At 43.8% G+C, this 27,125-nt stretch overlaps 1 protein-coding gene across 4 annotated transcripts in view; it reads left to right on the top strand.

Annotated features, from left to right (window-relative positions):
- The window catches only part of LOC127003284 (peroxisomal sarcosine oxidase-like), a 55,278-nt gene extending 49,403 nt beyond the window's left edge, over window positions 1-5,875 (top strand). For all 4 annotated transcript variants that reach the window (XM_050869745.1, XM_050869744.1, XM_050869742.1 and 1 more), the window contains 3 exons: window positions 1,310-1,465; window positions 2,464-2,539; window positions 3,916-5,875. In XM_050869745.1, coding sequence (XP_050725702.1) covers window positions 1,310-1,465; window positions 2,464-2,539; window positions 3,916-4,040 — 357 coding nt within the window. In that variant the 3' untranslated portion in view covers window positions 4,041-5,875. The remainder of the gene's footprint in view (window positions 1-1,309; window positions 1,466-2,463; window positions 2,540-3,915) is intronic.
- The last annotated feature ends 21,250 nt before the right edge of the window (window positions 5,876-27,125 follow it).

Genomic DNA, 27,125 nt, shown 5'->3' with positions numbered 1-27,125 from the left:
TATCCATCGCTTCATCTCAACTTTCTCCTCCACTTTGATTCCTTCATGATTTATTTATAGATGTTCGTTCTCTCCACTTTGCATGCTAGACTTTTGCTCCTTCCTGCCCTCCTTCCTTCCTTCCTTCCTTTCTTCTTTCTTTCCTTCCTTCCCTATTTTTTTATCTTTTCTCTTTTCTATCCTTCCCCTCTTCCTCCTTTCCTTTATTTATCTTTGTTTTCTTCTCCTTCCTTTTTTTTTCCTTATCTTTTATTCTTTCTTTTATTTCCTTTCTTCCTTTGTACTTAAATTTTTCTATCCATCCGTTTTTCCTTCCTTTTCTTCACCCTCATGTGAGACTCCCTTTCCTCTCCCTGTTTTATTCCCTATGCATCCCTTCATCCTTCCCTCCCTCTTCGTCCATAATTCATTCCATTTATCCATCACTTCATCTGTCCTTTCTCTTGTTCCTTCTTCCCTCCTCTCCTCAGCTTCTTCACCTCTCCTCCCTCTTCATTTTCAAACCATCTCTCCTTAACTTCTCTCTATCTCTCAACTTCCCTTTCACTCTCTCCTTCATTCATTCCCTCAAGTCTCTCTCTCCACCCCTTCTTTTTTCCTCTTTCTCCTCCTTCCTTCCTTCCTTCCTCCACATCTTTCTTCTCAGTCTATCCACTTTTACATTATTTTATCTCTCCTCTGTTCGTTTTTCCCTCCTTCGTTATCTTCCTTCACACCTCTCCTCCTCCTTCTCCCCTTTTAGCATTCTTTAAACTTCTCCAATATTTTCTTTCCTCCTCCTCCTTTTACAATCTTTAAACCTCTACATTATTTCCTCCCCGGTATTTTCCCCTCCCTCCATTCCACCCTCCTGCAATTTCTCCATCTATCCATATCATTCCATTCTGCCTTTCCTCAATCTCTTCGCTATTTCTCTGTCTTTCTATCTTTCCTCCCTAGTCCTTTTTATCTTTCCATTCCTCCATCTCTCCACCTTTAAGTCTCTCCCTCTTCCCTCCCCAGTATTTCCTCCTCCCTCCATTCCTCGTTCCCCCATTCCACTTTTCCTCATTTTCTCCACTTCGCCATCCCATTATTTCTATCTCCCTCCATTCCTCTTTCCTTCTATCTCTCCATCTTTCCTCCTCAGTATTTCCACCTTATTCCATTCCTCTTTCCTTCAATCTCTCCATCTCTCCATTTTTCCTCCTCAGTATTTCCACTTTCCATTCCTCCTTTCCTCAATCTCTACCTCTAGCCTTCCTCCCTAGCACATACATCCCTCCATGCCTCAATATCTCTACCTCTCCATCTCTCCGTCCTTCGCCAGCTGGTACAGCACACTGGGCCGGTCATCAGCAGCCCGGAGCAGAGGGACCAGCGGGGGGCCTCGCGGGAGCAGCGGACCAAGATGCAGCAGTACGTTAGGGAGCACTGGCCCACCCTGCACCCCGAGCCCGTCATCGAGGAATCCTGCCTCTACACGGTGGGTCTGGGGAAGGGAGTGCGGGTAGGGATAGGGAAAGGGTGGGAGGAGGGGGCGAAGCAGCCTTACCAAATTATCGTACTCATCGCATTGCATTTTCGTAGTTTCTGACCGATAACTATAGCAAAAAAAAATCGATAAGTAACAGTTTTAACGCTAACTTTATTTTTCTATCGTTATTTGGAAAAGTACGAGAGTTTGGGGCTTAAAAATGATAAATACAATGTGGTGAGTACGATAATCTGGCAACGCTGGGGCGAAGGGATGGATGAGTGGGGAGGGAAGAAGGAAGAGAGAAGAGTAGAGGAGGGCAGAAGAGGGAGAAAGAGAAGAGGTTTGTAAAGAGAAAGAGAGGGAAGGAAGGGACTGGAGGGGAGGAAAGGAACGAGAAGGCAGGGTGAGGGATGGGTAAGAGAGAGGGAAGTAGGGAAGGAGAGAGAGAGAAACCGGAAGAAGGATGAAGAGGGGAGGAGTAGCGAAGGAAGGAAGGATAGAGGGAGAGAGGAAAGAGTTTGGGAGAGGAAAGGTGAGAGAGAAACGAGAAAGGTGACGTAAAGGAAAGAGAGTGAAGGAGAGGAAGAAGGGAGAGGAGGCACGATGATGGAATGGGAAAGGTTGGGAGGGGAGGACTGGTTAAGGAAAAGGCATACAAAGTTGATGGACATGGACATTTAGGTGGGTGAAAGGAGGAAAGATGCGTGTAGGGTAAAAGGAGGAAGGGTAGTGAGGGTATTAGGTGGGTGAAAGGAGCTGTGTGTAGGTGAAACTTTGGGAGAAGGTAGTGTGGGACATGTTTTAGTGGGTGACGGTGGATGGCAGTGGTTATAGTCATGGAAGAAGGAGGCTGCTTTAGGTGTGGATGTGAACTTGTGTTGCTTAATTGGGTGAATGGATGAGTTGGTGGATGGATGACTAATTTCTCTTCTCGTGTGTACGCCTTATGAATATCCTATCTTCATCTACTCATCCGCCTCCTCATCCTCATCCTCCCTCTGCAGATGACGCCGGATGAGGAGTTTGTGATCGATTCTCATCCGTCTCATCCAAACGTCGTCTTCGCCTGCGGGTTTTCAGGTTAGTGAATTATTATTATTATTATTATTATTATTATTATTATTATTATTATTATTATTATTAGTGGAAGTAGATGTTAGGCTAGACACTTATTGGTTAGGGTTAGGATATGTGTGTGTGTGTGTGTGTGTGTGTGTGTGTGTGTGTGTGTGTGTGTGTGTGTGTGTGTGTGTGTGTTCGTTCTCGCAATTCCACACTCCATCACTCTTCTTCCGTCGCGAGTGAGAGAGTTGCTCCCGGAAATCCATTTACAAGATAATTCAGAGATACAGCTTCCTCTCCCTCCTCTCTCCCCTTTTCTTCCCTCTCCCCGCTTCTCTCCCCTCCTCCTTTCCCTCTCTTTCCCCTTGCTGCTCTCCCTTCCTCCTCTTCTTCACTCTCTTTCCTTTACGTCACCTTTCACGTTTCTCTCTCACCTTTCCTCTCCCAACCTCCTTCCTCTCTCCCTCTATCCTTCCTTCCTTCGCCACTCCTCCCCTCTTCATCCTTCTTCCGGTTTCTCTCTCTCCTTCTCTACTTCCCTCTCTCTTACCCATCCCTCACCCCGCCTTCTCGTTCCTTCCCTCCCCTCCAGACCCTTCCTTCCTTCTCTTTCCCTTTACAAATCCCTCCTCTACTCTTCTCTCTTCCTTCTTTCCTCCCCACTCATCCTTTTCCTTCCCCCTCCGTCTCGTCCTTCCCTTCTCGTTCTCCACTCTACCCCTCTCTCTTCCTTCATCCCTCCTCACTCACCCCTCCCCTCCCCTCCCCTTCCCTCCCTCCCATTATCCCTCGTTCCCTCGCTACTCTTCCTCTCTTCATCCTTCGGTTCCTCGCTGGGCGCCAGAGGGGGAGGAAGGAAGGGCCTCAGGCTGGTCCCCTCGAGGGCGCCACCACTGAGGGAGTCAATTTGGCTGGGCCCTTTACGAGGCGGATTCACGGAAGGCGGAGTTGTGAGGAGTGATGCAATTACGGAGGAGTGGAGTGTATTACGTTTCCCGGTTATGAATAGTAGCAGTAGGTAGTAGTAGTAGTAGTAGTAGGTCTGGAGTTATAGTAGTGGTAGTAGTGGTGGTAAAAGTCGTAGTTATAATAGCAGTAGCAGGAGAAGGAGATATAGAAGGAGGAGTAGGAAGAGGAGGAGGTGGAGAAGTGGAAGAAGAATGTACTGTAGTGGCAATTTTAGTAGTTTTTATGATTTATTTATGTCACAGGAGCAATAATAGTAGTAGCTGTTATTATTTTGTGATAGTTTTTATAGAAGAAATACAGTAGAGGTAGTAGTAGCAGTAGTAGTAGTAGTAGTAGTAGTAGTAGTAGTAGCGGTAGCACTAATGACCCTCTCCCCCCCGCGTCACTCCACACACCTGCCCACCTGACGCTCACCCTCGCCCCAGGTACTGGCTTTAAGACGGCCCCGGCAGTCGGCGACAACCTGTGCCGCCTGGTCCTCGGCCGCGCCCCCCGCCACGACCTGTCCGCGTTCAGAGCCTCGAGGTTCGCGCCGCGGAGCAGGATGTGAGGCGCTGGAGAGGCGTGAAGAGGCTGGATGGGCGGGAGATGAAAGAGAGGCTCGTGTTGAAAGGTCTTGGAAGGGCTGAAAAGGCATAAGAAGAGGCAGGTCATACAATTTATCCTCAGCAGGCGATTTTATTTTATTATCTGTTTTGGAGGATGGTTTTCTCGTCTGGTCAAAAGAGCAGAAGAGGCTAAAAGGGAGTGAAGAGGTCGCGGAAAGGCATTCAGGTCATATGTTAAGTCCTGCTTCAAATAGGTGTTTTTCGTCGTAAGAAGCCTTACTATACGTTTCATCTGCTGTATAATTTTAGACGTGCACTAATTTCAATTTAAGAGAAGGCAGAATAAGCAAAAATGTATAAAAAGAATTGCCTGTATCATGATATTGCTTACGCTTTAAGGTGCTTTTCGCTGCAGGATGGTTTGCGGTATAAACGTTTCATTTGCTGTAAAAATTGATACGTCTACTATTTTTACAACAAGAGAAAGCAAAATAAACAAAAAATGATAAAAAAGCGCCTGCATCATATTTTTTTTCTGTTGTGTGGTGGATTTCGTTGCAAGATTGTTTACGATACGTTTATCATCCGCTTAACCTGATGTTTACTTTTTTTCTACATTAAGAGGAAGCAAACTATGAGGCAGTCACTCAAACCATTCACTTTACACCTGGTTAAGTCCCGTGCTTGTTTTGATGTAAAGGTTCTGACATGGTTCTCGCGCTAGTCTGTCTACGATATATTGTGTTCGCTTTATAATCTGAGGCGTGTAGCTACAATATTTACGGTAAGAGGAGGCAGGCCGAGGCATGCACACGACAATATTAAAAAAGAAAGGCTGACATGATACTTTGGTTTCCTGGGGTGGTTTTCGCTGCGAGGTTGTGTACGTTACGTTGTGTTCTGTGAATAATTTTAGCTGTATATTCTATGTTCACGGTAACAGGAGGCAGGCCGGGGAGTAAGCAGATTAGATTTAGAGGAAAACTCACAATACGATATTTCTCTCTCCTGAGATGATTTTCGCTGCTAGGCTACTTATGATATGTTGTGTTCTCTTTATAATCTGAGCCGTGTACTATTTTTACGTTAAGAAGGGGATGGCCAAGTGATGAAAAATATGTTAAGAGAAATGCTCACCTTTCGATATTTTCCTTTCCTGAGGTGGGTGGATTTCGTTGCAAGGTTGTCTACGATGTTATATTCTCTGTATAATCTGAGCTGTGTAGTATTTTTACCGTAAGAGGAGCCAAGCCGAGGGATAAGCAAAGAAGATTTAGAGAGACGCTCACAGCACGATATCTTGCTTTCCTGAGGTGGATTTTCCTGCAAGGTTGTCTGCGATATGTTTCGTTCTCTGCATAACCTGAGCTGTGAACTATTTTTACGGTTAGGGAAAGCAGACTGAGGGAGAAACATCAAAAACATTTAAGTAGAACGCTCCCAATACGATAGTTTTTCTTTCCTGAGTTTTTTGTAGTTGTTGTTGTTCAGTGATTATGTACGATATCTTGTGTTCTTTATTAGCTGAGAATTGTACCATTTTACGTAAGAGAAATCATGACGAGATATAAACAAAGAAGATTCAGAGAAAAACGTTCGCAACATGATATTTTTCCTGCTTTCGTGCTATATTTTTTGTGCATGCTCTTCAGATTTGTTTGAAATTGTACAACAGTATTCAGTGTTTAAGAAAATGGATTATTCAGTGTCAAATAAATTGTGCTATAAAAAAAATGCCCAAACAAAAATACATTCGTGTTGACCATTTATATTTCTCTCTTTGCTCAGTTGTTTTCTGTATTTATTCTTTTTCCAATTAAGAGTTTGGTACATTGCAGCGAATGTTTTATGTTCCTATCTATAACAATGTTGAGGAAGGGGAGAGCCAAAGAGGATCAAGAGGATTATTAAGAAGATCCTCAACCCTCTCTCTCTCTATCTTTATCTCTCATTATTTATCAGTTTTCCTCATTTCTCCATCCTCTTCCTCCTCCTCTTTGCCTTACCTCTCCTACATCCTCTTTTTGTCCTCCTTCTTTCTCGTTTTAAGAAGATCCTCAACCCTCTCTCTCTCTATCTTTATCTCTCATTATTTATCAGTTTTCCTCATTTCTCCATCCTCTTCCTCCTCCTCTCTCTCTCTATCTTTATCTCTCATTATTTATCAGTTTTCCTCATTTCTCCATCCTCTTCCTCCTCCTCTTTACCTTACCTCTCCTACATCCTCTTTTTTGTCCTCCTCCTTTCTCGTTTTAAGAAGATCCTCAACCCTCTCTCTCTCTATCTTTATCTCTCATTATTTATCAGTTTTCCTCATTTCTCCATCCTCTTCCTCCTCCTCAGATCCTCTTTTTGTCCTCCTTTCTCGTTTTAAGAAGATCCTCAACCCTCTCTCTCTCTATCTTTATCTCTCATTATTCATCAGTTTTCCTCTTGTCTCCATCCTCTTCCTCCTCCTCTTTCCCTTACCTCTCTTTTATCCTCTTTTTGTCCTCCTTCTTTCTCGTTCTTTACTCATCACTTTTTCCTCATTTTCCTTATTGTTCACGGTGAGAAACTTGCTAATACCAAGGTAGATCAAAGGACAACTCAGTAATCATAAGAGACGTATGAAGGTATGACCAGTATATATATGTATTTCTAGTCGGTGATGTTCATGACGTACTGTTGATATTGTTGACCAGAAATGCTAGAATAAACTCAAAAACGATATGGCTTGGTAGGTGGATATTCAGGTAGATAGGGAGAAAGATTGGTAAATCTAGGTATGTAGGGAGATGATTCGTGGATGTAGGGAAGGTAGGGAGAAGTGGAAGGTGGATGTACTGGTGGATAGACAGGTAAATAGGAGTAGTGGGAAGAATAAAGATTTGGATGGAACAGATGGATGGATTGGTGGATAGTTGGAAAGACTAGGACTAGGTGATAGACAGATGAATGGATGAGAAGATAGAGGGAGGACTGGTAGATAGAACGAAAGCGAATAAATAGATAAGCCAGGTAAGGGTAAAATTAGTGGGCGGACAGGTAGTTAGTGAAAGGTAAAGGCAAATACAGGTAAGATTCGTAAACTGATAGGTAGATAGTAAAAAGGTGGCCAACTAAATATTTACCCTTCTTCCCCTGTCCACATATTAACTGAGAAAATGTATATAACTCCGCTAACCCTAAGATTACACAACACACTAATGACCATGAGATAAAACAGCACGATAAAGATAAGAAAACAACTGACGCACCGCCCACACACACACACACACACACACACACACACACACACACACGCACACACGCACACAGCTCTAGGGTAAAGCCACTCACGCAAGGCACAGGGGAATGTTAAGGTTATGAAACACCCTTTGATGCCCCCCTGGTGAGAAACATCCGTCCCCTTAGACCCCGACTTACCCTAACAAACCCCAGACTCTTTAGATTTGAATTATTTAAAGCGCCAGGGGAACGTCACTCTCACAGGACAAGGGTAGTATCAAACTCGTAAAATACTCATGATTCCCCCCCTGTGAGAAACGTTCGTCCCTTTAGCACCATTCCCACGCCATACACACACTCGCTTGTCAGGGTATAAAGTGCTAAAAAAAACATCGAAACGCCACTCCCACATGCCGAAGGGTGACGCTTAGCTCGTAAACACAATTCAGTTCCCCTTGCGAGTCAGGTCCGCCCCTTCAGAGTCAATCCTCCCCTTCCGCGGCGCCACAGACAGGTTATAAATTTTTGAAGAGCCGAGGTAGACGGGACACACACGAGTACCTGAGGGCCCATATTCTCAAACATTTCAGGGCCGGCACACTCATATTTCATTAGGCTTTCGTAAAGGTTGTAGGTATTTCCATGAGTTGTTTTATGAGCCTGGTGATAGTGTGGCAAGGCTTCTTTTATTTTTACAGCAGAGGAATCGGTTCAAGGGCATAAAAAAGTAACAAATGTGAAAAAAAAGCCCGCTACTCATTGTTCTTATAACGAGTTAGAGGAGTGGCCGAAAGACAGGTCAATTTCTGCACCATGAACGAAGAAAACACTGATGAGAACCCGACTAACCTCCTTTGTGGCCATTGGATATATTTGTTGTTGGAGGCGAAAGCATCTGAGAATACTGACCCAACACCTACAACTGATGAGGCTTTCGTAGAGATTGAGCTGATGCTTCCAAAGGTAGTTTTATTAGCCTGGTAGTAGTCTGACGAGGCTTCTGCACAACGAATATGAAAACACTGATTAGAACCTGACTAATCTCCTTTGTGACCATTAGAGATAGTTGTTGTGAGAGGCGAAAGCGTCTAATACGAACCCATGACCCGAGGCAAACAGGACACACACACGTAGCTGAGTCCTCCCTAGCGTGGCCATGGCGCTGGGAAACACACACACACACACACATACACGCCATTAGGACACGCAACCGCCGCATCCCCATAGATAAGAGCGGCAAAAACAGGACACGCAAGCACGCAAGCGATATGGGTGATGAGATTGAGGCCGGCTGTGTCAAGGTCCTCATTAGCCTCCTTGCTGGTGGTGTTGTCTCTGTTTTGACACTTAAGGCGGGAGTATTTAAGGGTTAGTTTTCTGCTTAAGGGTGTGAATGAGAGATGGTACTTTCGACCCTAAGGAGTTATAGAGAACGTATAGCTCCTGTTTGTTTGCTTGTTTGGTTGTTTGGTTTGGTTTGTTTTCGGGGATGAGAATGTTTTGCTTGCCACCAGTCATGTTATACGCGCCCGCACACACACACACACACACACACACACACACACACACACGTCCCTACATTCCTGCCCCAAAAAAGCACAATAGGCTCACAAAAAATACTAGTCATAAACATACATAAAACACACACACACACACACGGGCAGGGCAAACCGCGGCTCATATGTAATAAATGAAAAAAAAATGTATACTCGACGCTGGAAAACATGAATACCAACGATGGCGACGATAAATAAAAATATAATAATAATAATAATAATGATAATAATAATAATAATAATAATAATAATAATAATAATAATAATAATAATAATAATACGGGAAGTGGTAGTAACATATTTTTCTTCTGTATAATGAATGAAATAACGAGGTGCCGAAATATAACTAAAGGGAAAACGCTACGCTGAGAGAGAGAGAGAGAGAGAGAGAGAGAGAGAGAGAGAGAGAGAGAGAGAGAGAGAGAGAGACAGCTCGTGGCTCCCTCCCTCACTCATGTCAGTCAATCACTAAGTGCCAGAAGGGCCGCCACGCTAGATAGTGCCACATAACTCACTGGCACTCCCTCTCCATGGAGCTGGCACCCCCCGAAGCCCCTCCCTCCTCTCCCTTCCTCTGCCTCTCTTTCCCCCCGTCCCTCCAGCCCTTGCCTCCCGCCCTCTGGCCTTCTCCCTCCCATCGATTGAGCGTAGCGGGACTCATAGTGTGTGTTTTAGCGTGTTTTAGTGCGTTTTCTTCGTGTTTTGAGGGTCTGATGTGTGTTGGTGGGGTGTTAGTGGTTGTGGTGGTGGTTAGTGGTGTGTATGTGCGGTAGTTCTGGTTAAAGTAAGGGTTGAAGGAGGAAGAAGAGGAGGAGGAGGAGGAGAAACAGTTATAGTTGTGTGGTAGTGGAACGGTAGGGAGAGAGAGAGAGAGAGAGAGAGAGAGAGAGAGAGAGAGAGAGAGAGAGAGAGAGAGAGAGAGAGAGAGAGAGAGAGAGAGAGAGAGAGAGAGAGAGAGAGAGAGAGAAAGTAATGTAATGAATTTGACACGTTTCACTACTACTACTACTATTACTACTACTACTACTACTACTACTACTACTACTACTGCCACTACCACCACCACCATTACCACCCTCACCATTGCCACCACCACCAAAACCATCCCAACACACAGCCATATTACTTCGTTTATTTCCGAACGCTCATGCTAATTCGCGACCTGAACCATTAGGGAAACGCTAAATCATTTCCTACAAGCTTCCCCCCTCGGTAATATTTTTCGCCTCTCTCGCTCTCGCTCTCTCTTTGCATTTCGACGTGGAATAATAATAAAACTACAAGGGAACGTATTATATTTTTTTCAGGGGGGAAGGAGGGGGGGGAGGGGGGGGGAGACGGGCAAGGTTGTTGTTAACTTGCTTTTGGCCATTCATTAAGCAACTCTCAAAAAAATGCTTCACCAACTTTATAATATATGCAGTGCGCTAAATCCACCCGAGGAGAGAAAGAATGAATATGCCGCGGCGTGGTGGTAAATAAATAGAGTACTGGTAATGGGTGGTAGTCGTAGTAGGTATTAGTAGTAGTAGTAGTAGTAGTAGTAGTAGTGGTAGTAGTAGTAGTAGTAGTAGTACGTGATAAGTGTAGTGAAACAAGAGAGAGAGAGAGAGAGAGAGAGAGAGAGAGAGAGAGAGAGAGAGAGAGAGAGAGAGAGAGAGAAACTACTTTGCCCTATGAAACTTTACCTAACCAACCTTACCCTGATTTGATTTATCCTTACCTATCCTTCCCCTACCTATAGCTCAACCTAACGAAATCTTCTCTAACCATATCTTACCCTAATATCAACCTAACCTAATCCTACCTTACCTAACAAAACAAAACCTAATCTAATATAATCTTACCTTTTCTAACCTTACATAGCCTGACCTTGCCTAACAGAACCAAACCTACCTTAGTCAGATTTTATTTTCACTTTACCTAAGCTAACTTAACCTAATCTAATTTTACCTAACCTAATATTCCTCTAACCTTACCTAACCGAACTTGGCCTAACTTAATCTAACCTGCCCTAACCTATTATCTGCCTCTTACTTTAGTTAACAGAACTTGACCTAACTTAATCTAACCTGCCCTAACCTAATCTGCCTCTAACCTTACCTAACCTAACTTGACCTAACTTAATCTTACCTGCCCTTATCCTACTATAACCTCACATAACCTAACTTAACTAATCATACCTATCCTAGCTTGATCTAACTTTATCCTTACCTAATCTTACCTGTCCTAACCTAATCTAACTTTTACCTTACATTATCTAACCTAACGTCCTTGCCTAACCTGCCCTAACCAAATGTTACTCTCACCTTACCTTACTTTACCTAACTTGCCCTTACCTAACCTGCCCTAACGTGACCGATATTGAGCTCGCAGAAAGTCATCACAGAAATATATGCAAATGGCACTTCGTAATATACATGGGGTCGGCACTAATTGTCCCAAGAGTATGAATATATATTAAATTTCAATAGGAAGCTGTCGGGTGAGAGCTTCCTCCTCCTCTTCCTCCTCCTCTTCCTCCTCGTCCTCCTCCTCCTCCTCATCCTACCACTCCTGTTCATCATCACCTTTCTCCTCCTCCTCCTAATTCCTTGTGTGTGTGTGTGTGTGTGTGTGTGTGTGTGTGTGTGTGTGTGTGTGTGTGTGTGTGTGTTGTTTGTTCGACTTGCAAATTGTGTTCGATTGCATTAATGTTTTGAATGTGCAGCTAAAAGAGATTGTATGTGTGTGTGTGTGTGTGTGTGTGTGTGTGTGTGTGTGTGTGTGTGTGTGTGTGTGTGTGTGTATATGTGTGTGTGTGTGTGTGTGTGTGTGTGTGTGTGTGTGTGTGTGTGTGTGTGTGTGTGTCCGTCTGCCTTTGATCTTATTTCTCCAATCTCATTCCTTTTTCCCTTCCTCGTTCTCCCTCCCTCTTTCCCACCCTTCCCCTCTCCTCTCCTCCTGTCCTCCCTTACTCCTTCCCCCCTTCCATCCATCTGCCCATTTCACAACCGTAATAATAATAATAATAATAATAATAATAATAATAATAATAATAATAATAATAATAATAATAATAATAATAATAATAATAATAATAGATGAGGACGGTCCAGAAATACTGAATACCAAACCAAAACCACCCTTACATAACCTAGTCTGGTCTTACATAACCGTCTCCAGCTTCTTCCTTACCTAACCTTACCTTAATTAACCTTACCTAACCGTACCCATCCTTACCTTACTTAACCTTACCTTACCTAACCTTACCCAGCCTTACCTAACCTAACCTTAATTTGCCTAACCTTACCTTACCCAGCCTTACCTTACCTTACCTAACCTTAATTAACCTTACCTAACCTTACCCAGCTTTTCCTTACCTTACCTTACCTTAACTGACCTTGCCAAACCTCCCCTAATACAGATGATCGATAGAGCAAAGCAAGTCAAACAATTCTAAGTAAACGGTCGAAAAAAAAGTAATTGTTTGTTGAAATAAAAACACATATGACAGAGAGAGAGAGAGAGAGAGAGAGAGAGAGAGAGAGAGAGAGAGAGAGAGAGAGAGAGAGAGAGAGAGAGAGAGAGAGCATTTTTTTCACAGAAGTTTAATTTCCTGAATATGATACAGGCCATTGCCGCTTCGTTTTCTCTTTCCTCTCTATGTTTCCTTCCTCCTCCACACAGTTCCTTACTCCTTTCCTCTATCATTTCCTTCCTCCTTCCCTTCACTCATTTCCTTCCTCCTTTACCCATTTGCTTCTTCCTCTCCATTGCTCATCTTCTTCCTCTTTTTTCTTCTTTCCTCCATTTCGTAAATAAGCCCTTTTTTTCCATTTTTCCCTTTCTCACTACTTCTTCTACTATCTTCCTAATCATTTGTGTCAGTTATCATTCCTTCTATTCTCCTCTTCCTCTCTTCTTTCTCTCCTTTCCTTTGCACATCTCCTTCCTCTTTTATATCTTCTTTCTTCCTCCATCATTTCGTAAGTAACCCTTTCTTTTCTTTTTTCCCTTTCTCTCTACTTCTACTATCTTCCTAACCATTTTTGTCAGTTGTCATTCCTTCTATTCTCCTATTCCTCTCTTCCTTTTCTCCTTCCCTATTCCCTCCATCAATTACGGGTACACATATTCCAGCTATCAATCCTTCTCTTCTTTCTCTCTTTTCGTTCTCTTCTTTTCTTTCTCCTATCATTTTTTACCACACATTTTCTAATTACCATTCCTTATCATCTCCTTTTCTCTCTTCTCTCCTGCCCTTTCTCCTTCCATCCTATTCAGCTCCACATTTCCCTCCTTTCCTCCATCTCTCCATTCATTCTCTCCATCCGTCACAGCAGGATGTAGATAGAGTAATATAGACCTTCAGGGGAGGAAATGAAGGAGGGGGAGGAAGGAGGAGAGGGAAGAGAAGGAGGAAGGGGAGGAGGAAGACATGTTGAGATACCAAAACGTCTTTCCTCCATTAGTGACGCCAGTTTCCTCCTCCTCCTCCTCCTCCTCCTCCTCCTCCTCCTCCTCTTCCTCCTCCTCTTCCATAGCACATTCATAGTTCCTTACCCTCCATCCAAAATTCTTATATCCTTATAATGCTACGAGGTATTCAGACCTTTTTATATTCATTTCAAATCCCTTCCAGTCGTTATATGATCCATTACGGTACTTCACAATCCCTCGCAATCCCTTCCAATCTCTCACAATCTTTCAGAGTATCTTGAATATTCGTTACAATCATTTATAATTATTTTTAGCAACTTCACAAGGTTTCCCATGGTCCACCGTCAAATTTACAGGCCTTACAATCCCTCACAATCATTCAGCATCCTTCAGTCTTTATTATTTCTCGTTACAGCCACTTGAACAATCATTTATTGCACCAAAAGGTTTGTGATGGTTCCCCTTACAATCCTTTAGTACAGTCTTCTAATATTTCCTCGGTCACAATCCCTCAGTATCACTCATAATCCTTCAAATGTTTTTTTCTTTTAATACGCGTTACAGTCATTCACAAACGTTCACAGCTACTCACAGTTCGTCTCAGTTCTTTGATAATTTTATTTCGCTCTGAGCCACGTAACAATAAATGGAATACTTTAACAAAAACACGAAAGGAGTGCTAAGATGTAACGCTGCTTAATAAATGAACACTGAAGTCCTTACAGTTCTTACAGTCTTACAGTTACGCACAGCCATTCACCCAGATTCACCCTCACTCACAACTTTGCAGAATGATTCAAAATCTCATGACGGCAATTCATAATCACTGAGTTCATCACATTCCCTCACTGTCAGTCATAATCCTTGGCGTGCCCTCCCAATGCAAACTTCACAGGTTTACGGCTGATTACTCTTCTTTATTTTCACTCATCATGATCGTTTACAATCATTAGGAGTTCATTACATTTCCTCACTGTCAGTCACATATTCCTCGACGTGCTCCTTCATCCAGACTTTTACGGCTGCCTACACTTCTTCATATCGTCACCTTCGTAAACAAACCACCTAAGTCATTATTTTCTACTTCACAGGGAATCAGAAAAGAACTGTCATTATCTCACTTGGCTTAAGATTTAGGCAGAAATTAAAAGGTCAGTTCTAGAACACTCAAACCCTGAATAACGAAGGCAACTATACAAAAATTGGCGTCACATGTTGAAAATTTGATGTAAACAAAAACCTGGAAATCGATAAAAAATGACTTAGGCGATTCTTTTATGAGGGTGACGATATTCAGCCCTCATATCATTTACGGTACATCTTAGTCTTTCATTTTCGTTGCTGTTCACGATACTTTAAGCTTTTTCTTTTGTTCACGAGACTTTACACTTCCTCATATTCACCTACCACCAAAAATCATAAAGAAAGACAAAATAAAATCAGATTAATAAAGAAAATACAAAAATAAACATACATATAGATACATACAAACCTACATACATACATACATAAATACAAACACACATACATTCACAAAGAAAATAACGATATATGCACCACAAAAATCTTTAAAAAAATACTCATAATATTTCCTCGCCGTCCCTCCTTTACCTTCCCCTCGGTGGCCGGCTCAAGAGTATCGAGTTCATGGCTTGAATACCATTAATTATTCATACATTTTGTTTATGTTTTATTCTTTGTGTGTGTGTGTGTGTGTGCGGAGTCGAGTTACACACACACACACACACACACACACACACACACACACACACACACACACACACACACACACACACACACACACACACACACACACACACACACACACACACAGACTTACCCGGTCTGTGTGAGGGGGGGAGAGGAGGGGGGGGTAGAGCTACATGCATACACCTGCTCTCTCTCTTGTCTGTGTGTGTGTGTGTGTGTGTGTGTGTGTGTGTGTGTGTGTGTACATCCAGAGACACAGACAGACAGAAACATTAACCTATACATACACATACATACACTCATACATACATACATACATACATACATACACACGCAAGAATTCGGGGCAGCCGGCGTTATGTTGAGCGTCATTTTCATGCTAATCAGACGACAATTATGAGTGCCTCGTGTGCCGGTAGCGCCGAAAAAGGTAAAGTCTGTAGGGAAAAATGGAAAATATGTCCATTAGTATCATATTTATGGAGGTAAGGCAGCTTTAGGCCTCATACATACATACATACATACATACATACATAATACATTGAAAGAAAGGGAAAAATACACCTACCCCAAAAAATCTAAAAGTAAGACAAAAAGAAATCAAATCAGGGGGAGAAATTGAGTGAGAATAGAACATACAGACATGCATACATAAATACAAACACACATACATTCATGAACAAAATCTATACATCACCAAAAATCATGAAAAAAGGAAAAAATAAAAAAAAATCCCTAAAGAAAAGAAAAGAAAAAGGAAAAAAGAAAATCCAGCTCCGTGCCTAGAATTTCAATACAGTTTTTTCCCTCCCTCTCCTCTTTTTTTTCCTTCAAGCGACACACACACACACACACACACACACACACACACACACACACACACACACACACACACACACACACACGCAAATAAAAATATATCAGAAACAGTACACAGAAGCAGCAGTATTCGGGGGCTCTTTTTTTAATCACCGGGAATCGAACCTTGGTCCCCCCTTTTATGGAGAGCCTACACTCGTAAATTCCCTCATTTTGCGGATCCAATCATTTAGCGTTGTCCCGATGCGATGAATATTGTCAGAGAGAAATTGGCGTGTGGGAGGCAGAGAGGGAGAGAGAGAGAGAGAGAGGAGAGCAACAAAATCGTAAGGGAGAGAGAGAGAGAGAGAGAGAGAAAGAGAGAGAGAGAGAGAGAGAGAGAGAGAGAGAGAGAGAGAGAGAGAGAGAAAGGAGGAGAGAGTGAGATAGGAGCGCAAGGGAGAGAATGAGGAAGGGATGAACGAAACTAGGTGAGCTGAAAAAGAGAAGGGAAGGGAAGATAAAGATAAAGGAGAGAGGGAGGAACGCAAGGCTGAGAGAGAGTGAGAGCGGAGAGGAGGAGAATATGTAAGGTGAAAAGATAACGAAGATAGAGAAAGGATGAGAATGGAAGAGACGCAAGAGTAATATAGGAGAGAATGATGAAGGAAGAGAAGGGGTGAAGTAAAGATGGGAAGGGAAGGAGAGGGGAGAGAAACGAAAAAGATAGGTAGAAACGCATGTGTGAGAGGAAGGGAGTAAGAAGAGAAGAAAAGAAGAGAAAGGAAGAATTGGGGAGATAGGAGATAGGAGGCGTTTGAAGGAGTGAATAGGGTAAACAGAGAAAGGAATTATTGGAAATGAGAGAGAAAATGATGGAGATGAGAGAAAAAGAGTTGGGAAAAGAAAAAAAGACGTGATGTAACAGATTAAAGAAGAGAGGGAAGGAAAGGAAGATGTGATAAAGAAAGCGAGGAAAGGAATAAGAGTGAAGGATGGAAGGAGTGAAAGATGAAAAGGAGGGAAGGAGAGCAAGATGAATAAAAAGGGATGGAATGAGGAAGAAAAGAAAGAAAGAAATACCGAAAGTGAGCAAGAGAAGAGAGAAATAGCATGAGGATTAGAAGGAGGAATCAGAGAGTATTATGTAAAAGAGAGAGAGAGAGAGAGAGAGAGAGAGAGAGAGAGAGAGAGAGAGAGAGAGAGAGAGAGAGAGAGAGAGAGAGAGAGAGAGAGAGAGAGAGAGAGAGAGAGAGAGAGAGAGAGAGAGAGAGAGAGAGAGAGAGAGAGAGAGAGAGAGAGAGAGAGAGAGAGAGAGAGAGAGGGAGAGAGAGAGGTGGGGGGAGGGGAGGATCCTGCAGTTAACAGAGGCCTTGCTATTGAGGATCACTAAGCATCCCTATTGTGTGGAGAGAGAGAGAGAGAGAGAGAGGAGAGAGAGAGGAGAGAGAGAGGGGGGGGGAGGGGAGGATCCTGCAGTTAACAGAGGCCTTGCTATTGAGGATCACGAAGCATCCCTATTGTGTGGAGAGAGAGAGAGAGAGAGAGAGAGAGAGAGAGAGAGAGAGAGAGAGAGAGAGAGAGAGAGAGATTTACATAGATTTACATAGAAAATCAGATGGTCCAGACTTGGTGGTCTGTCCTTAAACCTAAGTGATTTTACATTAATCAGAAGACTCCAAAACGTTGCATTTCTACTCTAGTTGATATTAAGTTGAAGGAAGTGACGGTCGAGCTTATTTTGAAGGAGTCAATCGTGTTACACTGGACCACTGACGGTGGAAGCTTATTCCATTCTCGCACTACAACGTTGGTGAAGAAAAATTTGGTGCAGTCTGAATTTACTTGTCTACATCTGAGTTTTACGCCATTGTTCCTCGTGCGCAAAGTGTCATCGATCATAAACAATGTTGATCTGTCTACATTCGTGAAACCATTAAGTATTTTAAAACATTCGATCAGTTTTCCTCGGAGGCGACGTTTCTCAAGAGAGAACATGTTAAGGGTAGAAAGCCTTTCTTCGTAGGATTTGTTGCGCAAGGAAGGATCATTTTCGTTGCCCGACGCTGAACACCTTCTAATTTAGCAATATCCTTTGCATGGTGGGGAGACCAAAACTGTACCGCATATTCCAAGTGGGGTCTGACTAAACTCTTGTAGATCGGAGTATTACATCTTTATTCTTGAATACAAAGTTTCTTTTAATGAAGCCCAACATTCTGTTCGCTTTATTTGCTGCATCGATGCATTGCTGTGAGAATTTGAGGTTTGACGCGATTTTGACCCCAAGTCTTTGACGCATTGAACGCTTTTGAGTTTAACGCCGCGCATTTCGTATTCGAACTTCTTATTCCTCGTTCCAACTTGAAGGACCTAGCACTTGTCTACGTTAAAGGGCATCTCCCATCTATCCGACCAAGCTGAAATTTTGTGCAAATCCTCTTGGAGGCTTTGCCTGTCTTCGTCAGTGAGAACCGAGTTGCCAATCTTTGTGTCGTCTGCAAATTTACTAATGCGGTTATTGAGTCCAACATCCACGTCGTTGATGTAAATAATGAAGAGCACTGGGCCAAGGACCGAGCCCTGAGGGACGCCACTAGTGACAGGCGCCCACTCTGAGTTAAATCCGTCGATCACTACTCTTTGTTGTCTGTTGCTCAACCAATTCGCGATCCATTGGTTTACTTGACCGTCAATACCTATTTGCTTTAATTTGTAAAGTAATTTATGATGCGGGACTTTATCAAACGCTTTCTGAAATCAAGATAGACTACGTCCAGTGATTTGGTTACGTCATACACAGTGAAGAGGTCGTTATAAAAGGTTAAGAGGTTTGAAAGGCCGGATCTTTGTTGTCGGAAGCCATGTTGTGAGTCCCCAATCAATGAGTGGCTTTCAAGGTAATTCACAATTTTGTCTCTAATTATGCCCTCAAGTAGCTTACCTACAACCGAAGTTAGACTAATGGGCCTGTAATTACCTGGTACTTTTTTGTCTCCTTTCTTGAAAATCGGTGTCACGTTAGCCTTTTTCCAATCTGAAGGGACGATGCCTTGTCGCAAGGACATATTGAATACGGTTGTGAGGGAGGAGAGTATTTCGCTCTTTGTTTCTTTCAGCAGAGTTGGATATACTTTGTCAGGTCCAGGACTTTTATTTGTTTTAAGTGAATGGAGAGCTTTAAGGACTTCATCGGTTGTTATTTCAAAATTAGGCAATGCATGCTCGAGATTTACAATAGTACTGGTGTTGGTGGTAGCGAGAGGAAGACTGTTAGTATTAAACACCGAGGAAAAGTAATTGTTTAAGAGGTTTGCAATGTGTTGGCTGTCAGTCACTAGTGCACCGTCGCTGTTTGTTAAAGGTCCAATACCACTTTTGATAGCCTTTCTGTTGTTTATATAACTGAAGAAAGATTTCGGATTATTTTTACAGTTGGCTGCAATATTTTCTTCGTATCTACGCTTTGCCTGACCTACTAGTCTTTTTACTCGTCGCCTGGCATCATTATAAAGTCTAATGTTTTCGGGCGTGCTTTGTTCTTTCTTTAACCTGTAAAACAATTTTCTCTCATTGACTGATTGTTTAATTTCGCTATTAAACCACGGTGGGCTTTTATTAGTGTTAATTCGCTTCACGCACAAGGGGACGAATGTGTTCTGCTGAGTGAGTAAGTGATTTTTAAGGCTTAGCCAGGCTTCCTCTACGTTGCCGTCATCTGATAGTTGTATTTCTGTTAGTTTTTGTCGGATTTCTACGAAGTTAGCTCTTTTGAAATTGGGCACCTTTACTTTATTTTCAGTCACTGATGATTGAGCTTTAATGTCGACGCGCACTAATTTATGATCGCAAGAACCGAGGTGTTCTCCTACCGTGACACTACTGACTAGGTTATCTTGGGTTGTTATAACAAGGTCGAGTATATTATTTTGTCGAGTTGGCTCAGAAACCATTTGGCTTAGATAATTTTCTTCTAGAAATTCGATCATTCTATGTGACTCGCCTTCTGTACCTGACAGTGTCGCCCAGTCGATATGGGGGAGGTTAAAGTCTCCTAATATCAGTGAGTCGCTGTTATTAAGTGACTGCCTTAAGACGCTGTACATTTCAAGGTCGTCATCGAGTGATTGCCCGGGAGGTCTGTAGGTGACAGATATATTTAAGTTGACTTTTGCAATGTTTACACGCACGCACAAATGTTCAACGTTACTGTTTCCCGGTGTTTTGTCAGTGGGTTGCAAATAGCTTTTGACAGAAAGGGCGACGCCACCGCCTCTACGGTTTACACGATCTTTGTTGAAGAGTCTGTAGCCATCTATGTTGTATTCGGAACTTAAATCAATATTTGTGGTGTCGATAAATGTTTCAGTTATAGCAATTATGTCAAAATTTTCTGTTAAAGCAAGACATCTCAGTTCATCAAATTTGTTTCTTAGGCTACGCGCATTGAAACTAAGGATTTTTAAGTTATCTAGAGGCTTGGTAATAGAGGTGGTGGTACTTGCGGGATCACGGTTACGGGTTTGTTGTGATGCTCGGCGTCTATTTACACGGGCGGGGTGGAGGGACGTGGCCGTGACTCGTTTTTTGTTCGGATGACACGCACTGCTTCGTTGAGGAGCCTTCCGAGTCTGGCTGCCCCGATGGGAGAAAGGTGCAATCCGTCCCTGTGAAAGAGCTCATTTTGTCCATAGAAATTGTCCCATGCGTTTAGGAACTCCACGTCAAGCTCCCTACAAAGAGTCTGTAAGCGGTTGTTTAGGCTGAAGGCCTTACTGAAAAGTCGCTCCGCCCAAGTCCGTGGTAGAACTCCTGAAATCAAAATGTTAGGGGATTTAGTCTTATACTGCTGGATGAGCCTACGGTACTTCTCCAGGAGTTCCTCAGACCGGGTCGTGGTGACGTCGTTCGTACCTGTGTGAATAACAAACAGTGAATCATTAGTAGCCTGGGGGGAGATCTCCTCAAGAGCAGCAGTTATGTCGTCGATCCCAGCACCAGGATAGCAATAGTTCCGTCTTCGACGAGGAACTCTGCCGCAGAACTCAACGACCTGCTGGCGAATCATGGAGTCACCCACCAGGAAGGTGCTCTCCTGCTCGTCCTCCTCCTCCAGAATGGCAAACCTGTTGAGGCAATGAACAGGATAAATCGCTTGTCTGGCTGGCTTGGCTCCTCCATTCACGACGGTGAAGCCATCATGGGCGGTGCCACTAGCATCCTCCCGTTGCGTGGTGTTGTCCGCTGGTGTCGACGGTACCGCTGAGGGCAAGGGGGCGGTTGGAGAAGGGTTTGGCACCACAGCAACGTTAGCCTGGATGAATTCCTGCAAGGAGGCAACAGTGCGAGAAAGCTCTATTATTTTATTCTGACCTGCTTCCATCTTCTCTTCTTGCTCCTGCAGTCTTGTCTCGAGATGCTGCCTGGTGAGAGAAAGCTCTATTATTTTATTCTGGCCTTCTTCCATCTTCTCTTCCTGTTCCTGCAGTCTTGTCTCGAGATGCTGCCTGGACAGACACAGTCGACAGACAGCAGAACGCCCTGTAAAAAGTGAGCTGAGAAGCTACCGTTACAAGTACTGCACTTCTTAGGCGCCATCTTAGCTGAAATGAAAGAGATAAAACACAGAGTGAAGGGGATTAGGAAAGGGGTGAGGTGTGAGAGGTAGTTTAGTAATGGAGGAAAAGTGAGAGAGAGGAGGAGTAGGAAGGGATGTGAGGTGAGTAAAGAGGGGGAAAGGGAGAGAGGAGGAGAGGAAGGGATGTGAGGTGAGTAAAGAAGGGGAAGGGAGGCGGTGGAGGTGTGTGAGATCAAGGAGGGTTAGGAAATAGGTGAGGTGGGAGAGAGGAGGAGGAAGAGATGTGAGGTGAGTAAAGAGGGGAAAGAGAGGCGGTGAGTGAGGTGTGTGAGATCTAGGAGGGTTAGGAAATAGGTGAGGTGGGAGAGAGGAGGAGTAGGAAGGGATGAGGTGAGTAAAGAAGGGAAAGAGAGGCGGTGAGTGAGGTGTGTGAGATCTAGGAGGTTAGTAAATAGGTTATGTGTGAGAGAGGAGGAGTAGGAAGGGATGTGAGGTGAGTAAAGAGGGGGAAAGGGAGGCGGTGAGTGAGGTGTGTGAGATCAAGGAGGGTTAGGAAATAGGTGAGATGTGTGAGAGGGAGTTTGGGAAAGGAGGTAAGTGGGAGAGAGGAGGAGTAGGAAGGGATGTGAGGTGAGTGAGGTGTGTGAGAACAAGAAAGGTTAAGAAAGAGGCGAGGTAAGGTGGGTGAAAGGATGGGTAAATAGGATGTGAGGTAAGGTGAGGGGGAAGGGCTTAGAAATATGTGGAGGTGAGGGAGGAGTAGGAAGGGCTAATCCTCTAGGGGATGAGGAGGAGCAAAAGGGATGTGAGGTGAGCGAGGGTGGGGGGGGGCTTAGGTGAGGTGAGGGAAAGGGGTGTAGGAAGTGTTAATCCTCTAGGGGATTTATAGAGGGTGTAATGAGGAGGAGCAGATTGAATCCTCAGGGAATTCAAAGGGTGGGTTGTCGACACACCCAAATCACGCGTGAGACACTCGGGAACACAAAGTCACACTCGGGACACACGAAACACTCAGAAACCCAAGCACAAGCACGACTAAACACCCTCAAGTCACTCGCAAAAACACCGGAAGTACAACAGCACACTCAAAACACTCTGAAACCCACGCAGAGCACTATAAACATCCAAATCACACGTAAAAGCACTGGAAACACAACACACTCGAAACGCAGAACACTCGAAAACAGCCTAATCACACGCAAAAACACCGGAAACAAAACAGCACACTCAAAACGCTCTGAAACCCACGCAGTACACTTAGAAGCAGCCAAATCACACGCAAAAACACCGGAAACACAACACACTTGAATCACTCTGAAACCCACGCAGAACACCCGGAAACAGCCAGATCACACGCAAAAACACCGGAGACACAACACACTTGAATCACTCTGAAACCCACGCAGAACACCCGGAAACAGCCAGATCACACGCAAAAACACCGGCAACACAACACACTTGAATCACTCTGAAACCCACGCAGAACACCCGGAAACAGCCAGATCACACGCAAAAACACCGGAAACACAACACACTTGAATCACTCTGAAACACACTTGAATCACTCTGAAACCCACGCAGAACACCCGGAAACAGCCAGATCACACGCAAAAACACCGGAAACACAACACACTTGAATCACTCTGAAACCCACGCAGAACACCCGGAAACAGCCAGATCACACGCAAAAACACCGGAAACACAACACACTTGAATCACTCTGAAACCCACGCAGAACACCCGGAGACAGCCAGATCACACGCAAAAACACCGGAAACACAAATCACAGAGGCAACCACAGGCAGAAACCACAAGCGAACACACACCAAACACGTGTCGGGAAATCACAGGCAACACACAAGGTCCACAAGCGAGAACACACAAACGCCCAAGAGCACGACGAAAACACAGGGCAAGCGATGTTGTGGGGCGCAGCGGGGTGAGGTCACGACCTTCTCTCAGCAGAGGTCGGGTGTGAATGAACAGAGGTCGGGTGTGAATGAGCAGAGGTCGGGTGTGAATCTTTTTTTTTTTTTTTTTCTTTTTTTAAGTGGTGATCGGTTTTACGGCGACGGATGAGCGGAGAGAGATCCCCGGTTCCCTCCTCAACTTAACCCCTAACTTACTGTACTCTTCAACCCCATCAAGTTTGGGGATCGCGGGTTAGCTAACCTTTCTAATGGCGCCCTTTTGCCCACCCGCCGCGACCAGACCACCACCCCGGGAGGCGGGACACAACCCCTGCCTGACACCCGGTACCCACTCGCTGCTGGGTGGACATGGGCACGGGTGAAAGGAGACTACCCAACTGTCTCCACTCCGCCCGGGAATCGAACCCAGGATCTCTCGGTTGTGAACCGAGTGTGCTAACCACTGCACTACAGAGCAGAGAGAGAGAGAGAGAGAGAGAGAGAGACCTGCAGACATAGAGATAGATGCAGCCAAAACCCGATTATAAGTAAAAGAAAGAGAGGAAGAAAGAGAGATAAAGATAGAGAGCAAGAGATCGCCGTGCACGGTCGCACCGCAAAGGGACTCCGAACAAAGACGTCTCATTGATAAGTCTAATTGAAATATATTTATCGCCTTTGAAGTTTCTGGTAGCATTGTCTCCCTTCATCATTTTTTCCACCCTCAGTCCCTTTCATCTTTCCCTGCGAGGATATAAATGCTGAGTAGGGTCCCCTATTCTCTCTCTCTCTCTCTCTTTCTCTCTCTCTCTCTCTCTCTCTCTCTCTCTCTCTCTCTCTCTCTCTCTCTCTCTCTCTCTCTCTCTCTCTCTCTCTCTCTCTCTCTCTCTCTCTCTTGTCCCATATTCCATGTGTCAACGTTAAAATCTATTTCACTTCAGGAATTCATGCCTCGAACTCGATAATTATTTAAGTTGGGGGGGGAAGGATGTATTTTATGTATTCCCTATCTGTCCTTCCCTCCACTACCCGTCCAGGCACCCTTAAACATATTTACCATAAGGTGCTTCTGGTTTGAATGGCGCTGAAGGAAGAGTAAAGGAAGCGAAAAGCCAGGAACACGAAGACCGAAGGATGTAACATTTCTTTTTTTTCCATCTTTTGCTGTCACATTGAGAAAGCTGTGCCGTAGAACCCTTAATTAAACATACTTACCAAAAGGCGCTTCTTGTTTGCATAGCGCGCTGGAGGAAGGAAGACGAAAACGAAAAGACTGTAGGGTACACGAAAGAAAAAGAGGGTGTGGTGTTACTTTTTTTTCTATTTCTTTCGCGGTTACGTTGAGAAAGCTCTGTAATAGAACCCTTAAACATACTTTCTATAAGACGCTTCTGCTTTGAATTCCGCTTTGAGGAAAGAAAGACGAAAACGAAAAGCCAGGAAAACGAAGGATGTCGGATTATCTTCTTTCCTACACCGCCTCGTTCAAGAAGCACCGCAGCAGGACCCTGAAACACTCTAACCATAAGGTACTTCTGGTAGGCACTGAGTGGTGAGAGAAGGAAGAAAAAAACGCAAAGTCGAGAATACGAAGATAAACGAAGGGTGCAGATTTTCGTTGTTTCCTTTACTGCCCCGTCGATGATTCTTACAGGCAATTACAATAAAGCTTTTCATCTGCATTGCGCTCCGAAGAAAAAGAAAAAGAAGGATAAGAAAGCGGGCCACTAAAAAACACCAAGATAGAGAAGCATTTTTCCTTTTTTTCTCTCCACCTTGTTGTTGTAGCGCTGCATTTGAACCCTTAAACACACTTACCATAAGGAGCTTCTGGTATGAACTGCACGTTGAAAGAAAGTAGAAGAAAAGAAACCCGATAAAAAGAAGCAAATTGTGTACCTAACCCTTCTTCTCTCTCCTTCACCACACCGTTGATCAAGAAATTTGCAGCATTTGGATCCGTATACACTCCTACCATAAGGTGCTTCTGGTGTGGATTGCTCGTTGAGGAAAATAAAAAGAAGGAGAATCGCTTAGAACACGATGAAAAGAAGCGAATTATCCCCTTAACTCTTCTTCCCTTTTCCTTACCGTACCGTCGAGGAGGGCGAGCATAGCATCAGGACTCTTAGGTCGGTATTATAAGACTTTCAATTCTCACATCAACTATTTCTAAAGGTCAAAGAGGGGGTCAATCGGGTTCTAATGAGTGTTTCTTTAGGTTCAGGGTACAGAGGAAGGGTCAAACTACCACCAGAGTCATATAACTACTACTGGAAACACCCAAAACTTCTACGTAAGCCTTGTCAAATATGTGAACTTGGGCGACGAAATGTTTAGTAATACGGCCCCTATACACACTTTCCATAAGGAGTTTCTGGTATGAATTGCACGTTGAAGAACAGAAGAAAAAAACGCTTAGAACACGACAAAAAGAAGTGAATTATGTACTCACCTCATATTCCCTTTCCTTTACCGCGGCGTTGAGGAAAAAACGCACAGTATCTGAACCCTTATACACACTTACCATAAGGAGCTTCTGGTATGAACTGCACGTTGAAAGATAGAAAAAAAAATGCTCCGAACACGATAAAAAGAAGTGAATTATGTACTCACCTCATTCCCTTTCCTTTACCACACCGTTGAGGAAGAAACGCACAGTATCTGAGCCCTTATACACACCTACCATAAGGAGCTTCTGGTATGAACTGCACGTTGAAGATAGGAAGAAGAAAAAGAAACGCTTGCAAGATAAAAAAAAAAGCGCATTAATTATTCTCCCCCTCTTCCCTTTCCTTTACCACACCGGTGAGGAAGAAACACGCAGCGTCTGGACCCTTATAAACACCCACCATATGGCGCTTCTGGTATGAATTGCACGATGAAGAAAAGAAGAAGAAAAAGAAGCGCTCACAACACGATGAAAAGGCAAAAGATGTACTTACCTCCTCTTCCCTTCCCATACCCCACCGCTGAGGAAAAGACGCAGCATCTGGACTCTTATGTACACCTACCATAAGGAGTGTCTGGTATGAAGTACACGATGAAGAAAAGAAAAAGAAAAAACGCTGAGAACACGATAAAAAACAAAAGTGTGAACCCTTATGCATACCTATATACCATAAGGCGCTTCTAGTATGGATTGCACGCCGAGGAATGAAAGAAGAAAGAAAACGCTCAGCACACCAGAAGAAAACGGAGATGAGTGTGCAATTCCTATTCTGAGCCAAGACGCCGATGCACCAACTTCGATATGTTTCTTTCGGCCGTTCGTCCCCGCGCCCGGCCGGTAGTCAGTCGGGCGGCAAGTTCTTCCCAAAGTTGAACGGAACTCCCACCTGTTTGTCCTCCGCTTGTCAAAACTTCCCTTTCACCAGTTGGCCCGCCGCGTCGCCAGTTGCGCCTCCTTAGCCCCCTGGTGGCGAGAAATAGCAGCTCCGACTTGCACCTTGATTTCCCTCCTGCTTGATTGTGTGGTTTTTTTTATTCTCTCGCTCGGGAATTAATTTGAGTTTGACGTGATTAATTGAAGGTGTATAGAGTTATTGTGTGCTTTTTTTATAGCAAGGGAGGCAGCTCATGGCAAAAAACAAAAACAGACACACAAAAAAGCCCGCTAGACGCCGCTCGGACAAAAAAAAATAGAACGAGAGGTCAGGAGAGGTCAATGGATGTGTTTTGGGATTTTTTTTTTTTTTAGGTAGTTGTTCTTGTGTTTGTGAATCTTTTCTGGTTAATTCTAAAAGTTCAAGTGTGAGAAATAGCACCAACGACACCTTTGAATTATCTTTGCCTTGATTTATGTATCCGCCTTTTGTATATTCTAGGAGTTCGATTCGATTGACTAAAGTTTTATGAGGATTTAGATGCGTTTCAGTTGTTGTTGTTGTTGTTGTTTTGTTT

This window comes from Eriocheir sinensis, chromosome 25 (genome assembly GCF_024679095.1).
Source record: "Eriocheir sinensis breed Jianghai 21 chromosome 25, ASM2467909v1, whole genome shotgun sequence".
Lineage (NCBI taxonomy): Eukaryota > Metazoa > Arthropoda > Malacostraca > Decapoda > Varunidae > Eriocheir > Eriocheir sinensis.
Note: the sequence above shows the minus strand (reverse complement) of the source record. Positions and strands in the feature narration are given on the sequence as shown.